At 45.4% G+C, this 16,314-nt stretch overlaps 1 protein-coding gene across 2 annotated transcripts; it reads right to left on the reverse strand.

Annotated features, from left to right (window-relative positions):
- Positions 1 to 4,868: 4,868 nt before the first annotated feature.
- On the reverse strand, positions 4,869 to 16,269 carry Ubfd1 (ubiquitin family domain containing 1). 2 transcript variants are annotated; one of them, XM_055627602.1, is made up of 7 exons: positions 15,977 to 16,269; positions 15,470 to 15,799; positions 14,561 to 14,769; positions 11,902 to 11,967; positions 11,657 to 11,762; positions 7,556 to 7,638; positions 4,869 to 5,255 (listed from the first exon to the last, which is right to left on the reverse strand). In XM_055627602.1, exons 1-7 carry the CDS (start codon positions 16,176 to 16,178, stop codon positions 5,145 to 5,147), a joined length of 1,107 nt encoding a protein of 368 aa, XP_055483577.1. In that variant the 5' UTR covers positions 16,179 to 16,269; the 3' UTR covers positions 4,869 to 5,144. The 2 variants fall into 2 exon arrangements, with proteins under 2 accessions (XP_055483577.1, XP_055483576.1); XM_055627601.1 differs by lacking the exon at positions 4,869 to 5,255 and adding an exon at positions 6,083 to 7,353.
- Between the last annotated feature and the right edge of the window lie 45 nt (positions 16,270 to 16,314).

Consider the following 16,314-nt stretch of genomic DNA (forward strand, 5'->3'; position numbering starts at 1 on the left):
CCTGCCTCAAAAAACCAAACCAAAGAGCACATAAAGACAATACCATAACTTCTGGGTAACCAAGTGTGAGGCATGAGGATGCTAAAAGATAGGATAAGTTTGAAAACTTTCCAAACAAAACAGTGAGAGGCTGTAAGAGCTCAGCAGGTAAGGATCTTCCTACACACACCTAGTGACCTCAGAATCCAGGTCAGTGTAGAAGAGAAAATCCAGTCCATAAACTTAGCCTCTGACCTCCACACAAGGCTGCCTTGCCAAATGAGACCATGTACACACAATACAAAAATAAAAAGTTTCAAGGGCAGAAAAAAGCAAAGAATTTAGATAAGGATAGAAGGCATAAAAGGGGCATAAAATTTAGTTGCAGGATGGAGTGAACAAGGAAAAGTTGGAGAAAAAGCAAACAGGGCTTGAAAATAAAAAAGGACCCTGGTTAACTGCATCAAGGCAACAAGGCTAGGTTAGTCAGAGGGATAGAAAAGCAGCCTTGGCAGTTTTGTGTGGCAGAGCTCTCACGTCAGGAAGCATCTCACTCCTAATTCTCAGCTGGTTTTGGCTCAAGAATGCAGAGAAACCCTTGTCTTCAGCTGTGAGGACTATCTCCTTATAGGGTCTCTACTGTGGAAATGGTTTTTATTAGTCCAATCTTTAGGAATATATTAGTGGGCCAGCAAGACGGCTCTGTGGCTTACCCTGTAGCCAAACCTTTCCAGCCTGAAACCCAAATGGCAGGAGAGAACTGACTTCCCAAAGCAGTCCTCTGATTTCCACACATCATGGTATGTGTGCACACATATGATATGTGTACAAACACAAAAGTGTAACAATACATTTTAATAAAAATACAAAACTGAACCTGGTCATCATAGCACATGCCTAAAGTCCCTCAGGAGAGTAAAGTAGAAGGATCCTGGGTTCCAGGCAGTTAGGACACTTGCAAAACCTATCCTCACTTTAAAAAGAGTGTTGCTTTGGAAGTATGAGGTATTAGCAAAATAGAAAACTGGGAGACCAGAACCTTCAGGAATACTAGCACAATGGAGGGCAGGGGGCAATGTCTGTGTGAACTATGCCACATCCTGCCAACTGTGACCCTTTCTGTCAAGGATTGCAGTCTTGTCCGATTTCTGGTGACAGTTTTTCCCTCCTTTCCTTCCTGGGTCCTTAGAGCTGTGCTCCTGCTGTTCTGCCACTGCTCTTAAAGGATATCCTCAAAGGCTAGATGGCTGGCAAGGGCACAGGGTTCCCAGTTAAGATAGAGAGGAAGGGAGGCAGCTTCTCCTAACTAGAGGCATGCATGGCAGAGAGCTGCCCCAGCAAAAGGGTGATTGAGTGGCAAGCTCATTACTCTGATACTTCAGACTCAACCAAACCACCTTGTCAGCTGTTTGAGAGAATAAACTTGCGTATAATTACTCAGTGTCATACAAGTCAGACCACAGCTGACAAACAGATGGCTCTGGGCCCAGTTCTAAACATTGGTTAAGTCCCCAGAACAAATTAGGCGCATGAAGAATTGGAAGGAGAGAGAGAGACGCAATTAATTATCAAACTTTAATTGATAGACTAATCTTACAGAATAAACAATAAGACAGCTAGTCAAGATTACACATTCAAAAAAAAAAAAAAAAATCCAGCAGCGCAAATCTAATAGACTAAATACGTTCATCTCCTCCCAAACAGGCATTTTGATTTAAAAACAAAGAACAGAGTGTACACCACAAGGAAACATAGTACTTACATACTGTCAAAACCTCTGCAGAACTCTGTAGGAAGGGTAAAGAAGGTTCTCATACACCAAGAAAGCAGGTAAATCCACCAGCTGTCCTGCACACTAGAGGGCTCCTGTCCACTGTCACCTCAAGAAGCCTTCTAGGCCTTCTTGAAGAAGGAAACAGGCCTGATCCTTACAGGAAGTGACTTTACTGCAAAGCCTAAAGACAGAGGGACCATCCTTTCCCAAGGGAACAGGGCTGAGCAGTGGCAAGAAGCAAGAGAAAGTTGGCTCCCTCACGGTTGGGTAGAAAGAAGGCCTGACCTTCGCATATGCCTATCTATCCCTTCCCTTCTTGGCTCCTGGCAAAGAAAAGGGCAGGCCAACTGCAGTAGCTCACAGCGTTCCTCCAGGCACATTAAAGAGGAAAAATTTCCTTCTGGGTGAGACATGGCAACTTCTCTGAGACATGGCAATGTAGCAAAGTTCATCTCTTTGGCCCCCGTAAGGGAAAGCAGCAATCAAGGAGCTACTTTAGACCTTACCAGGCAGGCCCCTCCTATGTCCACAGGATGCAAAGAAAGTGCATCTTTAGCCCAGTCAGACTTCATCTAAGAGCAAAGCTACCCACAAAGGCCCACCATGGATTAAATGCTTCTCGCCAAGCCCTGCAACTCTGAGTCTGTGCTCTGAGCTGAGGGACCCAGGCTCATCAGCAGTTATGTGGTCACATTTTTCTGCCAAGTTGCCTCAGGTAGGAAAAGGAAGGTGGCCCTGCAGAAGGGCCACCAGTACGCCTGTAGATGGGAAAACAGCCCTCTGATGGCTACAAGCTCAGGAGAGGCCTCCTCATGAGCATGACTCATCTCCCTAGTGTCATGTAATGCTGCCAGAGGCATTCTCCTAGAGAGCCACCTGCATGCCCTCTCATCTGACAGTGAAGGAATTGTACAGAAATAATCCTGAGGGAAAAAACAAACTGTGATGCTGCCTAAAGGGAGGAGTATTCCAATTTGCTCACAGATTTAGTCAATATACTCCACATGGTAAGAAATATATAAAGACTGTTCACGGACTGAGTGACAGAATTAAACACTGCTGTGACCCAGACGATCTGAACACTTATTCCCAGGGCTTCTGGTGCTGCCTGCACCTGCCCTTCTGAGTTTCTGGCAAGGCGTTCCAGGCTGACAGAGTCAGGAGCCAGAGCTCAAGCAGATTCAGCAAGCTCTGGAAAGCAATACTCGAAACAGCTCTGTACGAAAAAGTGTCATTTACATTATTTATAGAGAATATCTCCAAGTAAGGAAAAAGCACCATTTTACTAAAAATAAAAAGGCTCACAGAGGCTTTGGTCCTCTTGAAATGACACCAGCCTACGTGAGAAGCAGTTTGGCCCTTGGGCAGCAGGGGAACAATGACAGGGCATATGTACTGGGAGGAGGTGGCAGAGAGCACTGGGACCCACACAGAAAATACAGGGCTGGCAGGAGGGGCCTCAGAGTCAAGGTGGGGACACAGGAGGCCTGCTCAGAGAGACCAAAACTGGGTATGTGGCACTGCCAGACAAGTCTCAAGGACTGGGACATTGGCAACAAATGACAGTATTCAAGCCAGGAAGATGCTCTACCTGCCACTTGGTCACTTCCTTGATAGACCTGCCAAGTGCAGGAGGAGGCTGGGACAAGGAGCAAAATGCACTTTCTCCAGGAACTGCAGGCCAAAAAGAACAGAAAATCCACAATTACCACTGAGGTGCTGAAACACAGGCAGTTTCTTGGACACTGCACTTCGCATACGTTACTTATGCGCCCAAAAAGCAGAGTAGGTTTTCCTGTCCAGATGCAAAACTTGGCACTGAATACACCACAAAAAGCAAGAGTCTGTCTATGTGGGCTGGATTCCCAAACTACAGCTTAGAAGGGAAGGGCATAAATATCGTCATTAACTGGCTCACAAGGAATAGTCATCTTAGGTGAATACATGCGAATACATTTCACAGGATGAGGGTGGCTAACAGCTTAGAGTCCAAAGTGTGACGCTGGGAAGGTTCTCACCAAACCTTACTATGAGAGCCTACATCCAGTGAGAGGAGAACTGCAAGGACAGCAGCGGAGAAACAGCAAACAGCACGAGGGGGATCATCCACCAAGAGACTGTCCCTCATTTCAGAGTGAGTCAACCACGGCTCACGGAGAAGACAGCAGTTCACATGTACAAAGAACATCAGGGCTAAAACCAGGAGAGCAAGCTGGTCCTGAAAGCAACTTATCCCATCTCTGTTGTTGGAATACCACTTGCGACCCACTGGGTCAGAGGTCTTCCACGAGAAAGGCAGCATCTATGAACCTGGGATAAAGGACACTTGAACTGAATGCATGAGCAGAAGAACCGAATGGAGAAGCATAATTCAAATAACCACTGGACTGCTTTGAGAAGTTCTGGGAGGCTTCCCAAGAGTGTGACCTGTGACTATATGGCAAGCTGCCTCCTCAGAGCAGGGGGCCTTGGAGCAGCAAGTCCTAGGCTGTGGTGATAGGCAGGGCCTCAAAGCCAGCTAAAGGGAGGCTGTCAAAAACCAAACCAGGAGTGGACTCCCCACAACAGGGGTCCAAGGGCAAGATGGGTACATGGGAGTCCAGTGAGAGCTACTCTGCTGCTCAGTGAACACCACAGCAAGGTGGGAGCCCCTACACCAAGACCACAGCTGCTCTTTCCCCATGTGCATTCCCAAGCAGCAGCACATGGGAGAGAGCCTGGCAAGGAGGCGAAGACGAGGTACCAAAAGAGAAACTGGCATCTTTGGGTTTAAAACAAAATCATAGGGAAGAAAACATTTAAAAAAAATTATATCTGAATCAATGAGCACACACGCACAAAAATATGGCTTACTAACCGCCCCCATTTTGCATACAATTTTAACTCCAAAGGAAAAAAAAAAGAAAGAAAAAAGAAAAAACAACCCGACTCATCGTAACACAGTCCAAATGTTTGCAACCAAAGACATCTGAAGATTTCAGTTGAAATCACTTCTAAAAACTAGAAAAAAAGAAAATGAGCAGAGAAAAAGAAAACAACCAGAAAGCTTTTGATTATTCCCTCTCAGCATTACTGGCAGATCTACTCTCAAACAGACTTAAGAGTATTCCACACATGTTCGAAACTTGGATTTATTAATTTCCACCATACTGACTTTAAAAATGGTATGAAGCTGACTGCAAGAAAGGGAACCGGTGATTTTAAGTTCAAATTAAGCTAATGGTGAAAGTACATCACCTCTGGCTTCAGTCACCACATCACCTCAGATTGAATAGAGATTTTGTGTGTGTGAACAAAGTCCCAGAACTCTGCAATCCAGGGATGCTGCAGACCTCTCCCGGCAATGTCCTTCACTTTGGGTCAGTCTCCTGGGCCAGAGGTGAAAGTGCTTTCAAAAATACTGCCACTTGCCCAGCACAGTGTCTTTGATTGCATCCACATATTGAGTTGGAACCCAGTACACCCAGTAGTAAGAGGCTTCCGTGGGGCCCAACTGAAACGCCTGCAAGGGAAAAGGAAAAACCAAGCGATGCTTCAGAGGAGGGTGACCAAGCAGGCAGAACAACAGACGAGGGAGGGGAGCAAACTGATTAAAAAGGGAAAGAAAATAAAACCAATCTGTGTACACAGGGCAAAGTCTCCTATGCGTAAAATGGGAATGAGGGATGTGAAAGTGCAGGTGGGGAGGGGAGAGCTCAGTTCAGCATAGCCAACTTTAAGGCAGTAGTTTGCAAACCTCAGTGTACATCAGAGCTATTTGGAAGACTTGCAAAAATAGATTGCAGGCTCCAGCCCCTGGGTTTAGGTTTGGGAAGCCTGAGGCAAAGCCCAAGAAACTTCTAACAAGCTCCCAGGTCATTCAACATTACTGGTCCAGAGGCCACAGTTTGAGAAGTGCTGCCCTAGAAACACCACTCACACACAGGAAGCAGGTATGAATGTCCAAAGCACACTGTGTGAAATGTTAAAATCCTGACAACATACATACCCACCAGGAAGGAAGGGTACCCATAACTCACAGTGGTGTGGCCTACTCAGACAAGTACTGGAGTCTATTGTTAAGATATGAACAGATCCTTTGGATCTAGCCTTAGGACAGATCACAATGTCAAACCCAAACCATCAAACTACAGAAGAATGTGTGTGTGTGTATATATATACACACACACACACACATATACCATGATGGATTTATGAAAACTGAAAAAACACATCACAATACTCCATCTTGTTCATGGACGTATGTATAAACAAAAGCACTGATAGATGAAGAACATACATGACAGATTACAATAATGGGGATGGGGAAGACAATGGGGACAACATCACTGTTGGTAAAAAATTTTTATTTAAAAGACTTAAAACATGTTACAAATTATTTACAACTATCATATTTTGGTGATGTATGGGTTATGGCATAAAATTTAAGGTGTGTCCTTTTCTATATCTCTGAAACATAATTCTAAAAATCAACGAGCACTGTGAACTGTGACACAGTACTCTAGCTAGACAAATGGCATCTGCAAGAGGGAAGTAAACCTTTCATTAGGTAAAGGGTAAAAGTGCTATTTAATGGCATTCAAAAATGACAGCAGAGGCCTGCTGAACCCACTTTTGGCCTTAAATGACTTCAGAACACATTAATGAAATTTAATTTAAACAAACTCTAAACCAATATTCATGGACACAAACTGCTTAAGAAATGTCTAACATGGTCCATTCACCCTATCTGTCTCCTTATCCCCAGGCTGCCTGAAAAACTGGATCTGCAAGCCCCAGAGGGTCAAACCGTTCAAACAAATGTTTCAAAAGAGGTGAAAAGGGTCAGGCTAAAATATCAATAGCAACTGTTAAAGCAGAAAAATAAGTGAGCAGGCAAAACCGATCTGTCTGCTATCTTGTTTTAGAGATTACAAAGAGGTAAAGGTGTAGAGGCTGCCTGATGGCCCCAACTATGTTCTCACCACTACCAGGAAGAAAGTCCAAGAGCCTGTGTCCAGTGACTACAGTCCCATGGCCTTGCTTTGGTACCACCCAGCTGACCCTGAGCAGGCAGGAAAGGACACAGCAGCTCTGCAGACCACTGTGTCCTACGCCCCTCCAACTGACTGCCTTGGAGCAAGTAGATTACCCAACACATCTCTGTGCCATGGACTTGGTAATCCTACCTACAATTCAAACAACTGGCTGTTCCTCATAGAGGTGGGTGGGTGGGGTTATGGCCACATCACTCTAAGCTAGATACTGAAAAACTGACCCTGGAAGACAACAGCAGGAAAACCTACCACTGAACTGTTGCTAGCCCAGGTCAAGTGCCTCTTGTAGCAACTTTGGAGTCTAGGCAGGTAAACTCCATTTGTAAAGTGCTCATTTTACATTTTATCAGCTTACTAAACTGCCTACTTTGTTCTGCACAAACTGATGAGTTCCATGCAGAATAAACATGCTCTGCACATGGGCACATGCTGGGCATGGGAGACCACTACAAGAGGGAGACTTCTTGGTATCTTCACAGCCCCATGGCTAGGGGGAATGTTCACTTTTATAAGCAAGACAAAACTTAAAATGAAAATTCTACCCTCCTTTGGATAGCTGGGAGACTGAAAAAAAAAAAAAAAAAAAATCAGAACAAAACAAAATACCACAACTGGGAACACAGTGATGGACACAACTCTTAAGTAGACAAAGGTCTTTAGACAGTCTTCTGAAGACTGTTTTCTTTTCAGCTAATTGCCCTGTGAAAAATCCTCTCCCAGCAAGATGAAGCATAAGCAGGTGGCCAGGCAGGCTGAGGCTACTCACCATCATGTGATAATCTTCATGTCCTTCGATAGGTTCACTGACCACATTTTTAATGGAGCCCATAGGCAGTTTCTCAGTCCGCTCTAGGTTGAAAAAATGACAGCAGTTACTTTTAGAGGTCTACCTGTCCCAAATCCTCCTCAGCCACAACAATTTTTCCCATACCAGAGCTAGCTGGACATACAGTAACTCTGGTGGAAGGCACCACACCCTCTGGGGATGAGGAACAGTGGTATCTTCTGACCAAGGCACCTAAATCCTGGTAGGGAGCTGGGAAATATGGAGTACAAATGGAGAACAGGGTTTGGGAATGGAATGTTAAACTCTGAAGGCGCGTTTACCTGTCTTGTTGATTAATGATGACTAATAACACCTCAAAACTCCTCTGTTTTCATAACCCAAACCCAGCATCAGCTAAGGTTCTGAATACCTAAAAAAGTCAGGAGGTCGTAACAAAGAAGCAACAGGAGGAGTACACCAAGTTCCAATGCTAGTGCCTGGGCCAAGACTCACCCAACCCTCTATAAACATCAGTTTACGGTGGTCTCTCAAAACATTTATGCCCTCAACTGATTAACACTGGAGACACCAATGAACATGGGGCAGAGAACATTTTATAGCAGGAAAAAGGAGGCAGCAAATATGGCAGGCCTGCGACGAGGTGAGCCAAGTGCAGCAGACAAGTGTAATGGTGGGCAGGCATGAGGATCTGTGCCACAGGAAATAACCCAGGAAGCACCAGATAACTGAGATGCAGGCAGGTATTGTCATGAAACCATTAAATCAAGGTGAGAAAGACTCCTTATAGTCTTTGCAGGAAAAAAAAAATCTGGAAAGGCAGACAAGTAAACAAATAAGTTACCAAATGGAAGTAGAAATTTAAGAGCCCTGAGCTCTAGTGTTACCAGTGACAATATATTTTACTTCCATAGGCTTTGACTTCAGAAAGCTGGAAACGGGGAAAAGGGACCTGAAGATATCTAGTCTGTGGCTCTACACAGCAGTCACAAACAGTCAAGACCAACAGCATCGTTAAGATTGAGACTTAAAATACTTTTACTTTGAAATGCCTACAGATTTCATACAATCATAAATTTCTGACTTTTCCTCAGATTCCAAAGATTAGACCATGCAAAGCTCACAAAGCAGATAATGGCAATCAGCTAAGAGCTTTGACTGCCTGACAAGCAGGGTGGAGCAGCTGACTACAAGCCCTCCCAAGCAGCTCCATGGTCTCACCCTGCTTTTTCCTACACAAACTACAGGACGTTGTGTGGCAGCCTTGAGGGTCCCTTACCCAGCAAAATACCCAAGGAGAGGCCAATTAGCTACTGGGACAGTCATTTCACAGCAGCTTCATACTGAAGTGAAGACAAGCCAGTGGCTTTTAGCCAACTCCCTCAACAATCTGTGCTTCTGCCAGTTCTTCTGATGGTAGGTGCCAGGCCTCCTGGGCACACATGGAAAACCTATTCCCCCTAGACTGCTGGGTTGGTAAGGAAAGGTCTGGCTCAGAATGAGTGCACCCTTATCAGCTGTGAAAGGCACTAGGAGTTCATGGCCAGGTTCTTTTAATTCAGCTCAAATCTCAGTACATCAGGGTGCTTCTAGAGCTCCGACCTCACACAAAAGCAGGAAGCCAGCAGCTCTCAGAAGCTCAAATAAAATCTCTAAACCAGCCATGGTAGTTCTCATGATTTACTTAGTACTCAGTAGTCAGGAGGCTAGGACAGGAGAATCATCAAAGTCTGAGGCCAGGTTAGGCTTCAGTTTCCTCAAAAATAACAAACAACATGTACAGTTTCATACAAAAACAAAAACAAAAAAGCAAAAAATAAAAATAAAACAAACCCACAAAAAACTATTCAAATGACTCATTAAACACAAGACTTGAGCCCAAACTGGATTCCTTGCCTGCATCCACCCTCTTGGACACACGGCTTCCTAGACCAGACTGCTGAGCTACTCCGAATTTGGAATGCCATCAAGCAGAGAAACCCAGCTATAGAAGAGAGCCATGTTTATCAGCAAGCAAAAGTAGCAAAGATGAAGTAAGATCACCGAGAAAGCCCAAAAACAGGGCAGCTAATCACTGGCAAAGTAGTTATGACAAGCTCTTCAGAATAGAATGTTCAAACAAAGCCCACCCAAGCCATTGGACGACTGGAAAAAAACCTTTAAAAACTTAGAAAACCTGTGTGACCAGGCAGTAAGAGTTGACTGAAATGAACAACATAGTCAGTTATCACAAAATGAAAAACTCAAGCACTTTCAACACCTCGGTCTGTTCATTTTAAGAATCGCTAGGAAAAAAAAAAAAAAAAAAAGAATCGCTAGGGCTGAAACAGTGACTTGTATTCTAGATTCATGTTTTAGAAAAGCCACACTCCCACCACCCTGCCCAAGTTTTAGTTCTAGAAACTTGGTTCCATTTTCTGCAACCTGCCCTTGGAACCAACAAGTCTCAGATGATGGGACCTCTATTCTCCTCTTTGGCATTTACCTCGAACACTGAATACCTACAGTGCTGGCCAGAAACAGGTCAATTAGGCATGTTCAGGTCCCTCCAGGAATCTAACGGGGACAGACAAGTCGGAGAGTCATGAGTGCTTGGAGGACACAAACAGAGTGCTCGAGGAGCGGAAGCAGCGGCAGTTCAAGTGGAGGGTTAGGAAGATGTCAGGAAGGCTTTGTTAGGAAAGGGCATGTTGGGAGGCCTTGGAAGACTATTAACCCCAAGGACTGAGAAGACATTCTAGGGTAGGGCCCAGCAAAGGGTTATGCAAACCATGAGCTGGGAAACTGAAGAATGTGGCTCAAGTACATAGGGGACATGAAGGCTGACAGAACAGGCCAAAGATTTAAAGTGGGTATGCTTTGATATCTGAACCTGGCCTTAAAGAGCTATAAAGGTTTACAGGCACAAGAAAACAAAACAAAACAAAACAGTACAGCAATGAAACGACCAAGGATGATACATGGGTATAGGGAAACAGAACTGGTTTCTAATGCAACTTTTAAAAGATACTAGTATAGGCTGGAAAGGTAGCTCAGTTTTAAGTGCACTGACTGCTCTTCCTAGAAGTCCTAGGTTCAAATCCCAGCACCCACATGGCAGCTCACAACTGCCTGTAACTCCAAGATCTGACGCCCTCATACAGCATACATGTAGGCAAAACACCAATGCACATAAAATAAAAATAGATTATTTTAAAAATGCTAGTAGCTAGTAGAACTGGGGAATTTTAGAGACAGGAACACAAGCCAATCCTGGAGTGTTACCAACAAGGATTTGGTAGCGATGGTGCACACTTTTAATCCCAGCACTCAGGAGGCAGAGGCAGGCAGATCTCAGAGTTTGAGGCTAATTTGGTCTACAGACCAAATGCCAGGGTTATATGAAGAAGGCCCACATTTAAAAACAACAAAAACAAAAGTTAACCACAGGGAAGGTTAGTGGGCATGGTCATAGATGCTTCCCAGAAACAGCAAGGTTAAACCACATACTATGCACAGGCGGGGAGTTGAATGACAAGGATGAGGGTGTCTATAAAGGACAATCAGCAGACAAAGGGGAAATTCTCAGCAACAATTAAGGAAACTTCACTTCTAGGGTCAAACTGCTAGGCAGGCACCATGAGCCAAGCTCACTAAACATAAGACAGGACCACAGTGAATACCACTGCTCAGTCACAGTCCCCCAACGCCGTGTGAACAGTGCAGGCTCCAGTGGCCAGATCTTTTGATGTTTTCCAAGAGAAGCTCCCATTAGTTTCAGAGAAATCCAATTCGTACAAACTATGTATAACCTTTACCTAAAGATCAGGCTTGGGGTCACATGCTTGGGACCTCTTAGCTTGTATGTAACTTAAGGGCCAAAATCTGAAGAACGGCTTCTGAGATTGGACTGAAAAGAATGAGGGAGATGGGGCCAACCAAGAGGCAAGCATGGAAAGACACAGTCAAAAGACAGGACCACAGAAAGCATGTGAGGAGTAGGGCTCCAAATGAAAGGCAGAATCACAGGCAGGAGCCAGCACTGCTGGGTGCTAGAGGCAAGCAGGGTGCCAGGATGCCAAGGAGGCGGAGAGAACAGAGTACCTTTAGTGCCGATCCATAGCTGGTCTTGCTCTAGCTTAAAGGTGAGTCTCACTTTCCCTCCAGACTTATTATACATGCCAGACAAGGGTACTGTTGGCAGGCGCTCCTGGAGGCACAAGAGCACAGTGAGAAAGGGAGGGGCAGTAGGACAGAGGGAGATGAGACAGAATGTGAGGCCATGATTACAGCAATCTTAGACTGTGAACTGGCTCCTTTTTAGGGGCTCAGAAAGCAGGCCAGCTTACCTGGGCACCCTTAACAGAGGGCATCACATCTTCAGGTTTTCCTTTGTCCAACACTTTTCTGTGTTGCTACAATATAAACCAGGAGAGAGAGGAAAATGAGACAGCTGATTACATTTGAGCCAGGTTTCTATCTCTTGAATAGACAGGATGAAGCAGTCGTAATGTTTATTTGAAAGTTTTTACTATCAACAGACTATGGATCCCTTGACAAAGGAGAGCAAATGTGTTCAAAGGAGTTTGTGTTGACAACGAAATATTTCATACCTGTGCTAGCCACTGGCCTCTGAATACTGAGCCCTTTACTGTGGCTAGCAACATGAAAAAGTGACGTCTCAATTTTGTTTAAACTTAACTATCCATATTATCCATAGCCACCATGTTAGATATAAGTTCCACAGACTAAGTGGGACTTCAAGGTTCCATATCTGCATGTTTGACTCCCACCTCTCCAGTGGAAACACTACTTCTTAAGGTAGGAGGAGAGCAACACTGCTTTCTTCAACTCCAAAGAAACCATGAGCTGCCTGTGTAGGTCTAAATGCCAAGCAGGGGCACTGCTCCATTATTACGGAGAGCCAGACTACGGCAGAAGTCTTCTCTGCCCCACCTTCAACCCAGCCACAAAGAAAACCAGAGAAACCACATTTTGAAAACAGAAATGCTGACTACCCTACCATTAAGAAGCCTCCAAGCCCACCCCTTTTGCCCTCAAACTTAGGACTCAAGAGTTCTAAGCTCATAGCTCCTAAATGCCTTCATCTCATCTCCTTTACATGTGTAGCTTTATAGGTTTAGTAGCTGCTCACCAAAGCTGGAACTGCAGGCTAATAAATCAGCCAAAGGTAAAAGTTACTCAAATGCAAGCACTAACAGGCAATGGGCCAACTCAAACCTTCACTGGCAGAGCAGAACAGTGTGGTAGGGATTGTGAGCAAAGGGCTACTGCTGACATCAACCTCACATTCTGGAACACACTGATCAAAAGCCTAGTGAGGGAGTAGAGCCTCATTAGGTCGGACTATGCCTTTTAACTGGTGACATCACCAAAGCAAAGCAGCACAGCATGGAAGCATAGTTTGAGTCAGGCCTTATAAGCACCTTTCAGAGAATTGTCCCTGCACTGTGGTGTACTCTTAAGCCTGTTAACCTACCATTAGTAACCCCAAACCTGTATTTATAAGGCAGGTTATGTGCTAAGGATATGACAGGAGAAAATACTCACATTTCTTTCATAAATGTGGCAGAGGAAGACAGAAAATAGCAATGACCTCAATGGATTACAGGAAATTAGGACCCCATATTTAGGGATGAAAATGGCTCATACAAATATTTACTTTTCAATGATAATTCAACTTTACAACACTTATCTAAAACCCTAGAGAGGTGCTGCTTTGCAGTAAAGCATGTGTTATGTATTGACAAGGTCCCAGGTTCAATCCCTAGCACTAAATACAACACATAACAAATACCATATGGAAAGGTGTTTTAAACTTCAGACTTTGAGAAATTTTGTAGAGATAATACAGTTTTAAAATATACTGCACAACATTCTCTATAGTGTCTTGGGTGGGAACTTGTCACCAAGCAACATTTCTTTCAAACACATCAGTATTTCCAACAAAAAACATTAAGGAAAAAAAGTGTAACTGTTCCCACAATTCTGTTCAATTTTGCTGCCAAATTTGTAAAACTACTTCTTTTGGCCAAGAAGTAATCACTGATTATGGATGTCTAAAACAAAGCCATCTTTCTCCTACTGTTGGCAATAGGCCTTTAGTGTCTGCTGTCCCTCAAATTAATGTTAATTCAAGTTAGATCTACTCTGTTGAGGACACAGAACAGATAAAAAATACATGAAAGTAGGTTGGGGGAGCTCAATGTAGAGTTCTTGCCTGCTATGGCGCACAAGTCCCTAGGTTCAGTCCTCTGTATCATACACACTAACACAAACCTATAAACAGGCATGACGGCACATGACCAAAAACTCAGAACCAGGGAGACAGAGACAAGAGGACTGCTACAAATTCCAGGCCAGTCTCCAGATCAAGCTTCAGGCCAGTCAGGGCTAGAGTGAAACTCTGTCTCAAAAACCAAGCACACAAAACGAGCAAGAAAGATAATATAAAAACTCAGGCTACATCATGGAAAAGGACCATAATAAACCCAAAACAAGTATCAATATCTTCTTATATAGCCTGGTTTGAGTTCCTGAAATGGTCAGTTTTAGGAGACCCTCTGCAATCTGTCAAGTTCTGTACCTATCCAGAATTGAGCTTTCTAAACTTCAGAAGGCACACAGACAGAGACAGACAGACAGACAGACACACACACACAAACAGTTGTAAAGAATAAGGGCTTAATTCTAACATTGGTCATATTCTCTGGGTCTAAATAAACGAAACAGAAGTCTGATTTCTTTTGCTAACTAGCTGAAGTCTCCCTTTACAAAGGCCTTATCCTAAAGCAGGAAGACTAAGGCACACTGACCCGCCAGATGACAAAGATGCATATTTCAGGTAGCTGTCAACTCCACTCTGCTGCACCCAACTGCTCCATAAATTTCCATCATGGGCCCTGTCCAAAAAGGAGCTTATTCTAGGGAGAATGTAACCAGCCTCCAATTTCCCAGGACCAACAAGCAAATACATGATGGACTCACCTTCTGCCTGCAGAGGGGCTCCTTCTTATTTTCTTCAGCCTTTGCCTCCTGCTGAGCAGCATCTTTGGGGGTGTTTACTGCTAAAACATCATTTATAGTAGAGCCAACCACCATGATCTTGGCTCCACTGGTCACTTTTATTTCTCTCAATGTCTTATCTTCAGGAACAAGTCCCTTATACATGACCTTCTGCATGGCAGGTGGGAGACCTTGACAGAAAGTGGAAGGTAGTGAAAGGAATAAGCAGGAAATGTATGGACCATCACCCCTTCAAAACAAAACAGGAAGCGAATACTGGCTCCATCAACTATCAGACCACCACGACTATGTGATGGGTAAAACTTGGTCCTTCTACAAGTTATTTAGATTTGTTCGATGTGTCTCACCTATAACTCTTTCCAAGTTGTAACTCAACCTCTACTCACTTAAATACGGAGAATTCCCAAGTGTCAGGGACACAGAAAGCCAGTTACTGTTCTATGGCACTTAGAGACTACATGGAGAAAACTTAAAAAATAAATTATCTCGAATAGCAAACCCATATAAATAAAACGACCAAATACGAATAATTGTCAAGGGCCCCATGACAGTCAATAGCAATGTTTCACAAACTTCCCTTCTGAAACTTAACTATCTGCTAAAAATAAATCCCTGGCTAAATCCTAGGCCCACTCAGAATCTCCTGTAAATTTAATAAAAGCCACGGGAGACTTTCACTAGCAACGATAGTCCAACATTCGTATGAGCCTGACATACAGATTCAGGCTTGCGTGAAAACTTCAGAAAACTGCAGGGAGGCTACTGGGAATCTATGCAAGAAAAGCACGAACAGTCTAGCACGACGTAAGCACTAAGAACTAGAAGGTAGGGCGGGGGGTGGGGACGGTTGGTTGTCAGCTTCTGGAATACCTGTAATGGAGTGAATCTTCTGCTTCAGGTCGGAACCCGTGCTGTCCAGAGGGACCTTCACGTCGTGCTTGGTCTTGTTCCAGATTATCTTCAGATCCACCAGCTCCCTGCCCGCACCGCCACCCGCGTCCTCGCCGTTGCTGACCGAGGCCTGGGCCACGGGGTCCCCAGGGGGTTGGGCCGGGGCCGGCTGCAGGCTGCCTCGCGCGTCGCAGGCGTCCTCGGCCGCTGGCCCCGACGCTGCTTCGGCCTCCACGCAGTTGAGGGGCCGTGCGGGCGCCTCGGTGGCCACAGCCTCGGCCTCCGTGTCCATGCCTGGCTCCTCCATGCCTGCAAAGGGGTTAGGGGGTGGGCGATTACCACGAGCACCGCCGGGACGAGAAGGAGCCCGAGCACCGCCGCCGCTGCGCCACGCCCCTCCCTCTAAGGTCAGGGCCCGGACACGGACCCCGGTGGCGCCCGCAAGCTCTTCAGCCTCCGCCCGCCCGTCTTCCCCTCCGCACTCACCATCCGGGGCTCCGGCCGCCGCCATGATGATTGTGTACAACACCCACCGCGCCCGCAGGGGCCGCCGGGAAGAAGCGAGCTGGCTGAGATTGGCCCCCGCAACAGCCCCTAATTTCACACAGCCTGGCCGGAAACAGGTGGAGGTTTCTATGGAGACCCGCCTCCTCCGCTTCCCGGGCCGGCCCCTGCCACGCTTTAGCATTCCCGCAGCCGAGGCGGGGCGGGTCTGGGAAATCGGCCGCTCAAAGCGCTCTGTCCCCTAGCGGCGGCGCAACACCGCCCCTGCCCAGGGAGGCGTGAGCGGCCCGGTTAGGGAGTCCTGCGTCTTTAAATGGCGG

This window comes from Psammomys obesus, unplaced genomic scaffold (assembly GCF_907164565.1).
Source record: "Psammomys obesus unplaced genomic scaffold, mPsaObe1.curated_primary_1811, whole genome shotgun sequence".
Classification (NCBI taxonomy): domain Eukaryota; kingdom Metazoa; phylum Chordata; class Mammalia; order Rodentia; family Muridae; genus Psammomys; species Psammomys obesus.

Coding starts and splice junctions, on each gene's coding strand:
- Ubfd1 (XM_055627601.1), bottom strand. CDS start 16,178: ATGCTAAAGCGTGGCAGGGGCCGGCCCGGGAAGCGGAGGAGGCGGGTC. Junction 14,770..15,469: donor GAAGATTCACTCCATTACAG/GTATTCCAGAAG, acceptor CTTTCTGTCAAG/GTCTCCCACCTGCCATGCAG. Junction 7,639..11,656: donor GCTATGGATCGGCACTAAAG/GTACTCTGTTCT, acceptor TTTTCAACCTAG/AGCGGACTGAGAAACTGCCT.